The 12,996-nt window shown below is 41.8% G+C and overlaps 4 protein-coding genes across 13 annotated transcripts in view; 2 read left to right on the top strand and 2 right to left on the bottom strand.

Annotated features, from left to right (window-relative positions):
* The window catches only part of Naa15-16 (N-alpha-acetyltransferase 15/16), a 54,429-nt gene extending 50,523 nt beyond the window's left edge, over positions 1-3,906 (bottom strand). The window contains exons 1-8 of one of the 2 annotated variants that reach the window (XM_076443869.1): positions 3,559-3,906; positions 2,934-3,281; positions 2,682-2,816; positions 2,373-2,517; positions 2,045-2,302; positions 1,643-1,953; positions 1,111-1,392; positions 705-918 (exon numbers count right to left, since the gene is read on the bottom strand). In XM_076443869.1, coding sequence (XP_076299984.1) covers positions 705-918; positions 1,111-1,392; positions 1,643-1,953; positions 2,045-2,302; positions 2,373-2,517; positions 2,682-2,816; positions 2,934-3,281; positions 3,559-3,615 — 1,750 coding nt within the window. In that variant the 5' untranslated portion in view covers positions 3,616-3,906. Of the gene's footprint in view, positions 1-704; positions 919-1,110; positions 1,393-1,642; positions 1,954-2,044; positions 2,303-2,372; positions 2,539-2,681; positions 2,817-2,933; positions 3,282-3,558 lie in introns of both variants that reach the window. The other variant, XM_076443860.1, reaches the window with a different exon arrangement.
* Positions 3,907-3,974: 68 nt separating this feature from the next.
* On the top strand, positions 3,975-7,066 carry Polr3c (RNA polymerase III subunit C). 2 transcript variants are annotated; one of them, XM_076443900.1, is made up of 9 exons: positions 3,975-4,349; positions 4,423-4,630; positions 4,835-4,953; positions 5,033-5,163; positions 5,257-5,500; positions 5,597-5,772; positions 5,902-6,055; positions 6,232-6,592; positions 6,886-7,066. In XM_076443900.1, the coding sequence occupies exons 2-9, from the start codon at positions 4,484-4,486 to the stop codon at positions 7,018-7,020; spliced, it is 1,467 nt and encodes a 488-aa protein (XP_076300015.1). In that variant the 5' UTR covers positions 3,975-4,349; positions 4,423-4,483; the 3' UTR covers positions 7,021-7,066. The 2 variants fall into 2 exon arrangements, with proteins under 2 accessions (XP_076300015.1, XP_076300009.1); XM_076443894.1 differs by having other exon boundaries at positions 3,976-4,349; positions 5,564-5,772.
* Positions 7,067-7,223: 157 nt separating this feature from the next.
* Positions 7,224-12,063, top strand: LOC143218635 (uncharacterized). The gene is made up of 4 exons (XM_076443960.1): positions 7,224-8,762; positions 9,130-9,238; positions 11,329-11,403; positions 11,489-12,063. The coding sequence occupies exons 1-4, from the start codon at positions 8,636-8,638 to the stop codon at positions 11,718-11,720; spliced, it is 543 nt and encodes a 180-aa protein (XP_076300075.1). The 5' UTR covers positions 7,224-8,635; the 3' UTR covers positions 11,721-12,063.
* Positions 12,064-12,134: 71 nt separating this feature from the next.
* Sox102f (transcription factor Sox102F) overlaps positions 12,135-12,996 on the bottom strand; it is a 395,175-nt gene continuing 394,313 nt past the window's right edge. For all 8 annotated transcript variants that reach the window (XM_076443795.1, XM_076443809.1, XM_076443800.1 and 5 more), the window contains one exon: positions 12,135-12,625. In XM_076443795.1, coding sequence (XP_076299910.1) covers positions 12,135-12,625 — 491 coding nt within the window. The remainder of the gene's footprint in view (positions 12,626-12,996) is intronic.

Genomic DNA, 12,996 nt, shown 5'->3' on the forward strand with positions numbered 1-12,996 from the left:
CACCTTCACTGCGAATTTTGAGATCAGGCAAACCTCAAAACATTCAAAAATGTTTACCATGATATTTGCTTACACGAGGTTGATTAAGAGTAGCAACAGCGAGACTTTTAACTCGCGATAAAATTCACTGAACATCGCCGAGACAATTAATTAACTGATAATTAAACTGTTTTGACAGCATCGAGTGCAACACGTTGGCAATCAATTATCTTTCTGAATCGAAGGACACCTTCTTTTCCTGGAGACAAGAGTTGTGTCGAGCACTCGCAGAAAGTCAAGGTAAGGTTCTCGAGATTTCGTAAAAAAAATTAGGGAAGCGTTAGTGCAATTGAAGCCTTGTCGTCGCGACTTCCGCCTGATAATTACAAAATGACGAAAAAACGTCTTGCATACTTGTACCACATCCTTGGCAAAAAATATTGGATCAAACATTATACAAAAGTCATACACAAAAAATACATCAATAAATCAATAATCTTAAGATCCTTCATACGTATTGTTGACTTCTACATCACGTTTGACTAGTGTATGCGCAATACAGTTTCTCATTACATAGTAGCAGACGCTGAAGATATTCTTTCGGCAATTACATGTAACACGATTTTGATCGAATATGTTCCGCGGGGAGTAGTACATAAATAAACTGATTTATAGCCGTGGCGACCTGATAAAAGTAAAACGATATGCATGGAATGCAGACTTACCGGTGTCGATCTCTTGCGCCTGCGTCGGATCGGGCAGAGGATCATCGTGTAGCCGCAAGTAAACCTCCACCGCGCATTTCGCTGCCTTGAAGTAAAACGGATGGGCCCGCAGCACATCCTCTAGCCTAAGGAGGCCGACATAGGATCGCAGGGTCATTTTTCTCATGCAATACGTGTGGAAGTCGAACTGATCCTCTATGATCTCGGAGAAGTGCTGAAAACCAACAGAAGCCATAAGCGACTATTCACCCTGGTAAAACACAGCCTCTGACCCACCCAATGAAAAACCCAATAACTGAACCCTTCACTCTGTAACAGTGAATCAGGCTAGCAATGAAAATTTGAAGTAAATTGTACAGCAAGGGATTAACGCGTTCAACTAATGGTTGTTCATCTATCAACTCACCCTATCAACCTCGTGGCACTTTTTCAGAGCCTCCCCATATTTCCCGAGGCGTTTATAAGCCATAGCCGCTTCCGTCTGTATCCACATGCACTGCATCTCGTTCAGATTTTCCATGGCTAGGACACCTTCCCTGGTAAACTTGCCACAAGTCTCCTCCGCCTCTTTGATGAGATTCGCGCGTAACATGTACTTGGCACATTTCGAATTAATATAACGATCTGCGGTGTCTAAGCCCTGTGCTTCGTCTAACCATTTGTAAGCTTCTTGAACATTGCCGGCATGCTGCGAAATCACAAACATCTGCGTTAATAAATGCCACTTAACAGAGATTATTTTTGGATCAATAGTTTTTCACACTAAGTTCGCGGGACGCGTTCTAATACTTGTAATTTACAGTTTTATTCTTTAGGTATATATTAGTTTTAAAAAGTGGTTAAAAATTTGGGTAGACACATCCTCGTTAATTTTATGAAGTAACGTAAAATAGTCATTATTTGTGTTCGAAAAGTTCTGTCTGTTAATAAAGACTGACCTTAAAAATGCGACCTTTGGTAACGAAAAGTTCTATAAGTGTAGGAGTATGTTGTATGGCAGCATTGATTTCGTTCAGTGCTTTCTCTGTGAGTCCGAGATGATCGTAATGTTGTGCTAAATAGTAATATGTCCAGAGCAACGCCGAGGCCGGCTCTCGCGGATTATCTTTCTCCTGATCGCTGAAATGCTCGTGAGCCTTCAACGCTTCCTTGTATTGCAGTACCAAGGACTGTATAATATCGACTTTCTGCTGATCGGTGTACAAGGAACGTAGATTTACAAACAGAGGCGGCACGCCTTTATGAAGACCTACGGTATGAATACAATAGAAGTAAATTGTCATGGACATTGCACCCTTGTGAACATTGGCGCCTTATGTAAGTATCACGAGTATCAATACCTCTGCGTAAGTACTGATCGACTAATATTTTGAATTCATCCCCTGAGGCGTAGGATAATTGTAAACGACGTGGCGCCAGGGCTCGAGGACATAATGCTTCGTATATTTCGAGCATGCCCAACGTGTCTTCCGGTGTAGTGTGTCTTTCAGCCTCTGCTAGCTTAGTGTAATATGTCGTGTTCTCGGGATTTATTTTTAAAAGTTCCTCGTAAATCTCAGCCGCCTCCGCGTATTGTTTCAATTGTAATCTTAATTTACCTGAGAACAGAAATATTGTTTAGTACCATAAGAAGATAGTTTGAACAAGGAGTCGCAAGATCAGACTCACCGTATGTTTCCTTCACAGTAATTTTATCACAAATTTGGTCACTGTATTTATCAAGATGTTTCAGTGCTTGTTCGCACTCTCCTGACTCTTGAATGACCATGTTTTGGTATAACAACAATTCACTGTGTTCGTAATCATAACAAATCTGCACATTTGATGAATATCCCTATTATACACTATCATAAATAACATGTATGTACCTTTGACTTATAGTCCTAATCTAGTTAAATTTTCGAAAACGACATGCTGTACAGTTGAATTAATCTCTCTAAGCGCGCGGAACAGACTGTTTCACGTTGAAATACATACCATCGGGAAATTTCGAAAAGTGTCTAAAATCTTTAAAGCCGTTTCGTAGTCCTTTAACAGGTGATACGAGATGGCAAAACCAATCCATGACGCACGTTGCGTGGGACGTAACATAAGTAACTGATTTCTTGTGTCCTGAAATGAACGTTGTCCGTTGAATTTTAACGAGCATCGCTGGCATGCAACGTGTTACCAGGATCACTAGATACATGAAAATAAAATAAGAAGAAAAACGCTGTGCTAAGTATTTACTCTATAGCCCTCCAGATCCCTCATTTGAATTTGAAGCAGCGACAAATCCCTGAGGATCTGTATGTTATCCTTGTCCCATTTGAGCGCATTTCTATAACACTTAATGGCCTCGTCATATTTCTTGTCCGAGCGCTGCAGCAGCCCGTAAACGTGCCAACAAACGTGCGACTGCAAATCGTTCCTAAGACCGCGTCGTACATGATCGTATGCTTCTTCCTTGCGACCTAAGCAGTTCAGAGTGAGACCTTTCATTGCCAAGGTCTCTCCATGTTCGTTAAATTTGGGGTTCGACAGGATTTGCTTAGCAAACTTTAACCCATTCTTATACTGTTTGTGTTCGTAACACCTCTGCAAGAAACACAATTACGTTTCTCAGGAGCATGAAATAGTTTTCGTGGATTAAGTGCTGTGTGGCCGTGCGAACTGGCACGGTCGAGCGTCGGGTCCGACGTGCGTCGTTTCGCAATTGAATTCGCGGCGACCGCGGTTATCGTGGAATTCACGGTTGCCAGTGAGTTTTTCCCAGTTTTTCCCGAAGAGTGCTTCATCATTAGAGCATGATGAATACTCCTATTAGCCGGAGAGTGGGGTCCAAAACAGAGTATTTTGATTGCACGTTACTCACCAGAATTCGCTTAAACAAGGCATTTTCTTTGGGTGGCAAGGGATTGCTGGAGGGCATTTTTGTATAAATACAAAAATAGAGGGCCTTTTCCACCCGGTAAACTTAATTTTCACCACAAAACCTCGTGGCCACAAACGAAGAACTCAATCCTCGATCACGTGATCATCTGCGACAATGCTGTTCCGCCGGAAGTTCTACATTCACGGTGCCCGCAAACTTTGATATACGTTCTCGGCGTTTCGCGAATTTATTCAACACGGCGAATAACTTATTCGCGATCGCGACAGTTTATATTGCGCTCTCTACGACGCGTTCGATGATTTTACCTTTTTCGGATATGCACGAAGCACGCGTTTACAAGGAATGATAGTTAACGAAACAAAAGGGCGGTTTCTATGGAACGGCGGGGAGACTGCGCGAAGAAATAACTATATATGGAAACACTGATATTGAATTTATGATAATTATTAAAATTGTCCTTCAAATTCGATTTTTATGGATATTACAAGTCGATATTCAACATTTAAATTATGCGATTGAGGCTGAAAGATCACAAACTAGAGAAATAATGAGTGCTCGCGGTCAGGGTTTTATTCCGACGAGTTTGGCGATTTGTTACTAGGAAGTACATTCTGCGTAACCACATGGGATGGATCTCCGGTTTACAAGTTTAAAAATGAATGCGATTGTTATTTAAAAATGTGTAATACAACAGTGTAAAAATTCATAAAGTGCACTGGTTAAATAATTGAGGATATCTGTCTCAATGTTACAAGGATAAGTTCTTACATGTTCGTAAGAGGTTATACGTAAACAATCTGTGATGCGTTTAATAAATCGTTTTATGTATAAAATTGATTTTAGATATCGTCTGTAAATGCAGTGAACTATTTAAATTCGAATTGTACATAATTTTTATGCCAACATGTCGACAATGTGCAAAAGACTGTGTTCTTCCATTTTACTTGAACACTTTGGACAAATTGTTCAAACTGTAGGCGATGATTTAATGAAATATGGTACGAAACCAATCATTTTAATTCGTCACACAACTCATCTTGCTGTAGCGAAGGTAAAAATATAGAAATCATAATCTATTTTACGAAAAATACCCATAGTCATAATAGATGTCCATCTGATTGTTATTGTGGTTTATGCTACATATATACACGGAGAAAACAGCTATCTATTACTATGAGATTATTTTAGGTGTCAATAAAATTGTTGTTCAATCTTTATGACAGCATGATGTAATCATACGCAATACTCTTTTCAGATAAAGGAAGCGTTATGTGTGTTAATCAAACACGATATAGTTATACCTCGACAAAATGAAAGAGGAATGGAGTATTCGTTAAGCTATGAAAGGATCATAATGATCCTTAGGTACTCAAGGTAATAGCGTCGCTATGTTTACATTAAAACTACCTTGCAAAATAATGCTTTTACACATTGGCTATTTTACTTTCAATAGGTATATGTTTTTTGTAAAAACAGTGTGTGAAGATCAGGCAGAAATGATGTTAGAAGAAGTATTAAAAGCTGGCTATATTACTGCTTCCGATGTCATTGCGAAAACGTATAAGAGGATCGAACAATCACCTTGTATGTAAGCTTGACATTCTAATGAAAATACCAGTATGAATAAATATATGAAACTTCTTTATTAAATATACTCATGTAACAATTAACTTTCAGCTGACGTACAACCGTCAATTCCAGTACTAAAAGAAAAATTCGAACTGCTAGTAAAAAACCAGTTTCTCTTACGCAGTTTGTACTCGGAACTAGCTGAGGAAGCAGCCGTTGAGAAACCAGATTTCAATATACCAGATCTTAGGTTGCCTGCGATTAATAAAAAAATTAAGGGAGAGAATGCGAACGCTGGGGACAATAAAATTTATTGGAAAGTGAATTTCGATCGTTTCACCCAGGACCTTAGGTAAGACTAACAAGAATTTCAATAAACATAAGACATGTAAGGAACTTGCAATATAATCTATAGGGATCAAATTATTATATCAGCTATGCGCAACAGACTGGATGAGAACGCAGCAGAGTTGATGAGGCAACTGCTTTTCCTTATGTACTTGCGGACAGCTTCGTGGTCAGACACGTCCAACCCAATACCTCTTACTGAAATTAAAGACGCGGTTAGAAAGATTAATTACCCGCTACTTACTCAGCATCTTGATCAATACTTGCATCTCATTGGTAAGGGCTGTAATTTGGGAATTCTTAAATATATTCTTCAACATCGAAGTTTGTTCACTTTCGGTGCAAATACTGTACTCAGGCTTGATACAGGATGTTACATTGTACTTAATAAGTATTTTATTTTAGAGAAAGACACTAGCCAATTTCTGAAACGATTTGGTGATGCTGGAGGGGGCCAGTACTGCGTTAACATGAAGGAAGCCTTCAATCAGTTAGCATGGGCCACGTTAGAAAATATTGTGATGGAGAGATTTGGTTCGAAGGCAGCTAGAATTTTTAGGTATGTTATATTTAATGCCAGGCTACAGTTGTTTATAAAAATCTTTAAGTTTTCATTAATTAGATCGATTACAATATGATAAAGTTAAAATTGCAATAACGTAAGATTAAATAATAGAAACTGAAATGTCTAGATACTTTATGGATCTTGTTATAGATAGATTTCATGTACCACAGGTTAGTCCGTGACAGGAAATACATCGAGCAAGAACAAATCCAGCAGCTAGCCATGATTCCAGCGAAAGAGGCTAAATATTTAACATACACATTACTACAAGAGAACTACCTGCAGATGCAGGAAATTAAGAAAGCTGGTGTATCGGCTGCACCATTGAAAACGTTCTTCTTGTTCCACATTGATCTGAATGTAGTCGTTCGTATGGAGGTGGAACATTGTTACCACGCACTGTACAATACTATGCACAGACGGGAGTACGAGGTAACCAGTAATAAGCGAATGATAGATAAACAGTTACGGATGCAGACCTTAACAAGCAATCTAAAAGAGCATGGCGCCTCTGAAGAACAACTGGCGGAGGTACTTATTCTGTTTCAATTATACTGTGATTAGGGGGTTGCGTGCAGCTAGAAACAATTAACGTAGAATTATGCTATACTTGTTTCATTGCGATTGTATGCTGATTGGTATACACGCAGAAACAATAAAAGCAGAATTCCGATTGTGAATTTTCATTTTATATACAATTATATTTTACTCAGCAATATTAATAAGGTGACGGTTTCATAAGAAATTGTGGATGTTCACGAAAGTATAATTGACGAGATACAGGTTCACTGTATAATCCATATACTATTTCGGGATTTTTCTAGATTGCCGAGCTAATGACACCGTCGGAGAAGCAACAATTGGAGAAGGTTCAAAGTACAATAAAGAAACTGGGCGTGACCGAGTTGCAAATTGACGATACGCTCTTTCTATTGACAATGTATTTGCGTTATCACTGAATAAATAGACACTGTAATCCGGTGGGAGAGAATTTTGATGAAAGAACGAAGGCATGAGGTTTCATTCATTTATATAGTTATTTATTTATGTATAATAATGGTTACGCTTGTAAAATACAAACAACAAAGAATACCTAACTCTCAAATTATTATAATAAATATAATCATATATCTATGTTTATAATAGTGCTGCTCTTCTATGTGATACAGTGCATTTGATGTCGCTATCTATCAGGGAAAATGATCTTGGGAGTGCACGCGCACACCGCCGAAGAAGACGTTCGCGTTTGTCGATGGTATCCGTATTATAATTACTACAATCATATATTTTGATGTATGCGGTATGAACAATGGGGAGGGCGTGTTAGTGGTGGATTAGAAAGAAACAATCGTTAGAGTTATGAATCACAGCCAGCTTAAGGTGCCTTATGGATCAGTGAAATAAGTCGAACACTGCGAAAATGCTATCAGGGGAGGGGATTCACCTAGAGAACGTATAATTCCCACAGAATGATCTGTTAATATCATAATGTCCGCGGTGTGCCGCCTGTGCCAATGTACGCAATCTACTACCAAGTATGATTTTCCCTTTGTTCCTATTATATGCTTGTTTTACGCTCGTCTTAGCACTACCGGAAACAGACTCCCATTCGAGTATGCTCGTTGATCGTGGAAATTGAAAAGCGGATAACCGTGGTACAGTGACAGTCTCACCGGTCTTAAATATACAACATTTTGATTGTACGCTATCGACACCGATTAATTAACACACGCGCTGGCTGACGGTAGTGATGAGACGACCGCGAGAATGTAATCGCATTCAAACATGCATTTTGACTGATTTTTATACTATCTCTCTCTCTCTCTCGCGCGGAATCGTTCATACACGCACGTACACACGCACACACACACATACGCTTGATATCTCTTTCTCGATTATCCTTTTGTTCTTCCCTCATGTTCACCGTTTAATGGATAAACTATGTACACGGCACGTACATACAAGTTTCTTCTAGAAATAACGTTGTATACCTAAAACTAAGATTGAATTTCGGTAAAGCGTTACTTTTATTATACTTTTTTTTTGTTCATACCATTAACAACAACGTACATGTAAATGAAGTGAATTCTTGGAATATTGAGATTGGATGTTAGTGTTCACCATTCTTTTTTTTTTGCTTGTTACGTTAGATATACTATTAATATTAGTTTATGTAGTCGTTTTACAATTTACTATTCGTACAGTTCGCATTCGCGCTGGTTTTACGTTTCTCAAGAGCCGATATCGAACATGCACAGGCGAGAAGTGCGTCGAGATTATCGCCGAAAACGATTTGTCTCTACGAGAACGAAAGAATTAAAAAAAAAATGGGGAAATGAATCGAAGAAAACGAAGTGATTGGAGAAAGAATATAGAGGAGAACGAAAGAAGGAGAGAGGGTAACTCGCGGTAGAATTTCGCGGAGAAGGGAAACGATCTTCAAACGATCGCGATCTTCAGGGGTTCGCTGGATCGCGATCCGTGGAATGCAGAACTGAGATTATATTCTAAAGCAAACACACCGCGCTGAGCAAATTTCGAGAGAATTGCACGAGGAAGACACGGGCCGAGTCTATGCATGCGATTTCAAATTTTTCCCGTCGAATTGGTGGTCACGGAGATATGGCACAATTGCAAACGATGCGGTTTTCGGTCAAGGAAATCAAGACTCCAAGAAAGGATCAATTCAATAAGATTTTAGGTAAAGTAGATCCACAATTTCTCTCATTTTTCTTTTGCTATTTGATGGATTGTCTTAGAAACGTATTTTTAAACACTTTACCTACTGGCAGGACAAAATGACATTTTATTTAATCTTAAACAACAATGCTAGGAGACAGTTTTATCAGATCATTTTGCCCAACATGTCCTCTAACATTAATAACAGAAATGTTTATTCAATGAATGGTCAAAAAATTAAAAATTCTACAGTGACTAAGATGACTTCTTATTTTTCGAACGAAATTGTTAATTTTTTTTCACCAACGACTATTGAGACCCCAGTAGATAAAGTGTTACAGTGAAGATCCTTTATTGGACTCTATATACTAATTAATAAATCGTTACAGTTTCGCTGGCGAACCGAATACGACTGGATCACGAATCGAACAGGTTACGAAGAGGAAGGGAAAAGTTGCTGATGGAATATTCAAGAGGATGCAGTAGTTTCCGGTGTAGGTATGTGTTTCTGGTTTCCAAGGAGTCGATTTCGAACACAATGTGAGCGTATAGAAAGTGTCCGATTGCGTGAACGACACGAAATGACGCGGAAATTTGAGTATTCGAGCGCGCAAACGATCAACGAACTTCGTCATCGTCGACGTCGTCTGAACTGGCACGTACAACCTCTATTGCTATCAATAATAAGGATTAAAAAAAAGAAATCAGTAGTCGAAGAAAGACGAAAGAAAAGAGAGAAAATAATCGTAAGAGTAGCGATAATAATAGTTACTAAAAAATAAAACGGATGACAGTTAATAATTAACGTTTAAAGGATAATCGATAGACGATAATAATGACCATGAAAAATAAGAAATTATGCAAATCGCAATTTGTAACATCGGTTAAACCTACGGTGTCCTCGTCTCTCGGGAGGGGGGGTATAATTACATCGTATTAATGTCGCTACGCGGATACATCACAATATAGTTACACTGTACATTTAATTAGTATCGACACGTGTTTCTTTTTTTTCTCTCCTTGCATCGGGCCGTTCTGATCGACGAGCTTCACCGCCGACACAATTGTACAAATCCATGTATATACATAAAATAAATTATTATATCAACATTAAGCTATTATCGTGTCCGCCGCTAGTCGTGGTTTGAACCGAACCGGCCCGAAGACACACGCGGGCGCAGATGCATCGAGGATACTGGCTCTCTTTATAAAATTATATTAGGTACCTTGTATAGAATTGCACTGATTACAATATATATAAATAACAAAAAACGAAACGGTGAAAAAAGGAGAGACGCAAAAGTTATACCGTGTTCTCTATTCACGTCGAGCCAACTTCCGCCGCGACCCGGAACCGGATGGCCTTGCTCACTCTCACACATTCTCTCTCGCTCTCTTTCTCTCTTGATTTGCACCCGGAGCCGCCACCGGCCCGCGAAAACGCTATTTGGCACATAAATATTATCACATCGAGCTCCCAATCTTTGCCGTCCGATTACACACACGCTCCCTCGATATCGCGAGACATTATGCGCGTTGTCACCGCGGTATAGTAATCGCGGTGCTCGCCCCTTGTTTCCCCTAGCACCGAGCTCACATGGCGACCATGTTCACCGAATAAGTCTCCCTCAGACTCGACGAAACGGGATTAAAACGCAACAGTTGTCCGGACGTCCGACAAAACAAAACAAAACGGCAACGTCTCGTTCGAATTTCGATCGTACCCGTTCAATAAATAAGGCTGATCCCCGAAATTTCTAAGAGAAAATTCTCCTCTCGCAGTAACATTGTACTAAAAACCGACGTCGCGCGTGCCCCTATTCCCGTTCCCCTAAACCTATTCAAACGGTTAATCAATTAACCGTCCTTCAATGGCTTCTCGTTGTCCTCTGGTTCTCTTCTCTTGATTCACTCAATCAGCGAGCTCCATTGGTCGCCCAAAAAACTAATCAACGAACATCGAACGATTTTCAGCGACCAATCGATCCCGCGTCGACCCGCTCGTTACGATTAGGGTGAATAAATTAACGACGAAAATACTATAAGTACTATCGAGTGATTTTTAGATTCCTCTCGCTCTCTGGCCCCTCCCCCGCCTTTCGTTTTGGTGCGAATACAGTGATAGCGTGACAATACGGAAAAAATACGATCTGGAGCAGGTGTAGACGAGAGTTTTTCGCCCCCGGAGTGTCATGGATCGCCCCAAGGGGGAACGAATTGATCGGAGGGCGGGGCAAAATCCCGCCCCGCCTATTATGCGCGAAGTGGGCATGGTCTTGCCGTTCACAACGGCTCCGAGAGCAGTTATAACGCCCCCCGGGGCCATCCGCGAACACTCCAAGCCCAGACTTTGCCCTTGTTCACCATGGGAAACGCGCGGAAACGCCAACGATCAGCTTCTCTTTTCTCGCACACGCGCGGGCGCTCAGACACACACTCCGCACACACACACACACACACACACACTAGAAGGAATAGGAACAAGACGTTTTTTTGGCCGCGCACCGTACCCCGCACATACATGTACATACAGAAACGAATACATATACATACGTGTCACGATCTCACGATCATCGGTGTGTTTTCAGGCGGCTTCGAGACGCGATCAAGCCGAGTCCAGCGCGCTCACACGTGACACACATGGCAGTCTTACGAGAAATCAGGTATGTGTACATGTATATATATGTATATACGTGTGTGTGTGTATATATATTTTTTTGTATTCATTTATTTATATTATAATCCTAGGCTCACGCTCGGTTCAACACCCGCGAGAAGCGTGCGCGCGAAACGTGTACCTGACCACCGGGTACACACCGGGTTCGTATCTAGAAAAAAAAGTACCTATCAGACCATGTCGTTCGCGGATTCCGCCGCATTCACTCGCGGCGATTTTGATTACACAGAAGAACAGAAGCACCGCGTGCCGCCTGTTGGACCAACACTTTGCGCGACGACCCTCCCCCTTCTCGGCGGGTAGCTAGCACAGTAGGCCGCGTCGGGATCACTGTGTTTGCTCTCTCGGAGTCTTTTGATCATCTGAGCGATCATTGTCCCAAGAGATGGCGGCCCGAGAATACTCTCGACGATCCTCGGAGAGCGGGTCGCGCGGGCTAGGCGACACCGGGTCCAGGAAGCAGTGCTCCGGGTCGTACGATGGCACAGAAATAAACGTTATATCACAACCTCTCGAGCGAGGCTTCGAAAACGCTCGGTTACTCTTCGAGAACGTTCCTCCCGGCGACTGGATTGCGGGTACGTTCGGGTAACCTCGTTGACTTTCTGAATTCGGAGGACCCGGCTGTTACCAGAACAATTCGTGGCCGAGTCTCGAGGCGGATGATGAGGACGATGATGCTCCGGGCGGCCATGCTGGCTGACCCGGAGCTGCGGTTCAATCCTCGTCGTGGTGCCGCGGACTGGCGTCGTACCCGCCGATCGACCCGGAGTTCTCCGGCGAGAAGTTCATCATGTCCGAAGGCGACAGGCTGTCCTGCGGGTAGTAGAAGGATGGGTGATCCGAACTTGGACCCGCTGCCCCACCGTTCAACATTGTCGCCGGTGGTGAGACCGAGGGTCGTCCCGATGGACCTGCTCCCGTACCCGGATGATGCTGCGAGCTCATGTCCGAACCCACCGGTGAAAGGAAACCCATCTCCGGGCCGCTGTCCCGACACCAAAGCTGCCTCATTTCCTGTCGTCTTTGCCGCATCAGCGACTTGTACTCGGAGATCCGCATCTTCTTCCCGTCCACGATGCAGGTGCGTTTCGGCCGTGGCCGGTACCTGTAGTCCGGGTGCTTCTCCATGTGCAGCTTTGATAGTCGTGATTGCTCCTCGTAGTATGGCTGTTTCTCGGAATTCGACATCGCTTTCCACCGGGCACCTGTAATACGAATAGAGGATTGAGTGACAGTGTGGGAACCGGTGGAGCTTGATTGTTGATGCTGGCGATTCTGCGGTGGCCACGTCGGGTTGCACACCGGACCAGGAATCCGCTTTTTGTGGCCAGAACTCAAGTTTTTAAGATTACGCATTTGCCGCAGACGAGCGGCCTCAAAGATATTTCTTTACTCTGTTTTTAATCTCTTTCACAATGTTCATAGTAGAATGAAGATTCTAGTCTTATATCAATGTATTTCAAATCGGAGCTACTTATGTATATGTATTGAAATATACACTCCCGTCCGTAAATCACCGAACACTTACTTATCACCAACAAAATGATAATTAAAGAATACAAGCTTCCTTGGTGGG

The sequence above is a fragment of the Lasioglossum baleicum genome, chromosome 2, assembly GCF_051020765.1.
Source record: "Lasioglossum baleicum chromosome 2, iyLasBale1, whole genome shotgun sequence".
Classification (NCBI taxonomy): domain Eukaryota; kingdom Metazoa; phylum Arthropoda; class Insecta; order Hymenoptera; family Halictidae; genus Lasioglossum; species Lasioglossum baleicum.